This window comes from Octopus bimaculoides, chromosome 17 (assembly GCF_001194135.2).
Source record: "Octopus bimaculoides isolate UCB-OBI-ISO-001 chromosome 17, ASM119413v2, whole genome shotgun sequence".
NCBI classification, from domain to species: Eukaryota; Metazoa; Mollusca; class Cephalopoda; order Octopoda; family Octopodidae; genus Octopus; species Octopus bimaculoides.
In genome coordinates this window covers 44,254,486-44,257,481 of record NC_068997.1, presented here as the reverse complement: position 1 = coordinate 44,257,481, position 2,996 = coordinate 44,254,486, and the positions used below count along the sequence as shown (strand labels likewise).

Here is a 2,996-nt window from a genome sequence, read left to right as displayed (position 1 = left end):
GTGGGGTATTGTAAATTAACCCTTTATCATTCAGATAAGTGAAGGCATGCAGCTCATGATGGAAAGGTCATGGGTTCGATTCCTAGCAGTATATTGTTGTTTACATTATTTACATTCAACGGATATTTGTCCTCATCTTGTTTGTTGTTAACACAATGTTTCGGCTGATATACCCTCCAGCCTTCTTCAGGTATCTTGGGGAAATTTTGAACCTGGGTTCTCATTCCTAAGGTATTTTTCGATGTTATTATCATTATTATTATTATTATTTTTCAGGTAACTGCTTGGAATCGAACTTGGAATCTTGGGGTTAGTAGCCTGCGCTCTTAACCACTACGTATATTGTTGTGTTCTTGAACAACACATTTTACTTCTCATTGCTCCAGTCTGCACAGCTAGCAAAAATGAGCAGTATTTGTATTTCAAAGGGCCAGCGTTATCACATTCATCTCACTCCGAATCTCCCCGAGAGCTATGCTACAGATACGCATGTCTGTCCAGTGCTCAACCACTTGCATGGTAATTTCATGAGCAGGTTGTTCCGTCAATTGGAATCAACTGGAAACCCTCGTAGTCATAACCGACTGAGTCCCAGTCAGTTGGTTATCATTCAGATCACTCTGTCAAATGTAATTATTATTTATTCACATTGTTTTGAATTAATCATTTATTACCTCATAGCTACAAGATTTCAATGCTGTGATTGTTTATTTCTAGATTAATATTGTAGATTAGGAGTGAGAGGCCAGATCTGACCAATTTGAAGATAATAGAGGCAGAATATTTGGGCCAGATTAAATGCTAAAGGGTAAAACCAGTACCTATTTTTATTGACCTTTAAAGAATGAAACACATGGCTGTGTGGTAAGTAGCTTGCTTACCAACCACATGGTTCCGGGTTCGTTCCCACTTTGTGGCACTTTGGGCAGGTGTCTCCTACTATAGCCTTGGGCCGACAAAAGCCTTGTGAGTGGATTTGGTAGACGGAAATTAAAAGAAGCCCGTTGTATATAATATATGTATGTATGTATGTATGTGTGTGTGTGTTTGTGTGTTTGTGTTTGTCCCCCCAACGTCACTTGACAACCAATGGTGGTGTATTTATGTCCCCGTAACTTAGCGGTTCGGCAAAAGAGACCGATAGAATAAGTACTAGGCTTCCAAAGAATAAGTCCTGGGGTCGATCTGTTCGACTAAAGGTGGTGCTCCAGCATGGCCGCAGTCAAATGACTGAAACAAGTAAAAGAGTTCCTTTTAACATCTATGCCTTTTGTTGTTTGGCTTTTCTAGTTACAGGGCACTCAACTATTTGCAGATGATAGTTATAAGAATGAAATGAAAGTCATTTCATGTCAGATAGATCAGGGTTGATCTAGTCCAACTTCATGAGGTCGGTCACAGTATTCAGATCATCAAACAACCACCACCACCACCACCACCACTGCCACCAGCAGCATCAATCATCATTACCATCACCATCGTCATCGTCATCTTCCTAAGACAATCACATCCCCTTCATCTTACACCACCATCCCCGCCGCCAACAATGACGTGATCAGCATCATACTATTATCGACACCACAACCAACAACTCCACCATCAACACCGTCACTATTATTATTGTCACCACTATTACTATCACCAACACTACCACTTATTACCATCAACACTTCCTATCACAACCACCAACACCTTCAAAGCTACCTTCATACCACCATCGACACCAATATACATTTTGTGCCAGCTTCTAAAGTTCAAATAAATAAACTCTCTACAAATTCAAAGTAAAGAAAAAAGATGAAAACAAACAAAATATATTGTTTATCTTTTATTTGTTTCAGTTACTGTGCTGCGACCATGCTGGGGCACTGCATTGAAGAGTTTAGTCAAACAAATCAACAGCACTTATTTTTTCTCTAAGCCTGGTATTTATTTTATTGGTCTCTTTTCGCCACACTACTAAGTGACAAGGATGTAAACAAACCAACACTGGTTGTCAAACAGTGATGGGAGGGGGGACAAACACAATGACACACACACATATATGGACACAAGCACACACACGATGGACTTCTTTCAATTTCCGTCTACCAAATCCACTCACAAGGCTTTTGTCAGCCCAGGGCTATAGTAGAATAGACTTGCCCAAGGGGCCATGCAATGGGACCGAACCTAGAAACATGTGGTTGGGAGGTAAATTTCTTACCACACAGCCACACTGAGAGATTTCTAATTAACTTACCTGTAAATTTAACCTGTCATTGTGTGATTGTTGTGTCTCCTTACAACTCTCATTATCAACAAATTTATGACAAGATGCATTAGGTGACGTCCTCGAGTCCTTGGTACTCACTCTGAAAGTATAGACACAGATATACATGAAGCCGAGAATTTAAGAGGGAATTAAAAAAATGAAATAGAATAAATAAATAAAACTTTTTCTATAAAAACCAGAGCCAGCACTGAACGTTACATGTCATGTACAAATACGTCTACGTAAACAATATGATCAAAGATGGGAAAATAAGTAATGGGTGTATTTGCATAATTTCAGGGCTTCTTACTCCTTCTTCATCACAAAATCGAAGAACACATTGCTTGAATAGCTGTAACTTAAATAAGTGTAACCCAATTGGATATATCAATTTCACGTAATAAACACATACCTGGCAACTGGTATCATCATCATCATCATCATCATCATCATCATCATCGTTAACGTCCGCTTTCCATGCTAGCATGGGTTGGACGATTTGACTGAGGACTGGTGCAACCGGATGGCTACACCAGGCTCCAATCTAATTTGGCAGAGTGTCTATAGCTGGATGCCCTTCCTAACGCCAACCACTCAGAGAGTGTAGTGGGTGCTTTTACGTGTCACCCGCACGAAAACGGCCACGCTCGAAATGGTGACTTTTATGTGCCACCCGCACAAGAGCCAGTCCAGGGGCACTGGCAACGATCTCGCTCGAAAACCCAACAAGGCCAGTCAGGTG

At 40.6% G+C, this 2,996-nt stretch overlaps 2 protein-coding genes across 2 annotated transcripts in view; both read right to left on the bottom strand.

Annotated features, from left to right (window-relative positions):
* The window catches only part of LOC106878305 (centrosomal protein of 70 kDa), a 22,186-nt gene extending 20,452 nt beyond the window's left edge, over positions 1-1,734 (bottom strand). Inside the window, exon 1 of the mRNA XM_014927494.2 lies at positions 1,705-1,734. Coding sequence (XP_014782980.1) covers positions 1,705-1,734 — 30 coding nt within the window. The remainder of the gene's footprint in view (positions 1-1,704) is intronic.
* Positions 1,735-2,233: 499 nt separating this feature from the next.
* Positions 2,234-2,996, bottom strand: part of LOC106878313 (uncharacterized) — a 10,522-nt gene continuing 9,759 nt past the window's right edge. The window contains exon 7 of the mRNA XM_014927506.2: positions 2,234-2,354. Coding sequence (XP_014782992.1) covers positions 2,234-2,354 — 121 coding nt within the window. The remainder of the gene's footprint in view (positions 2,355-2,996) is intronic.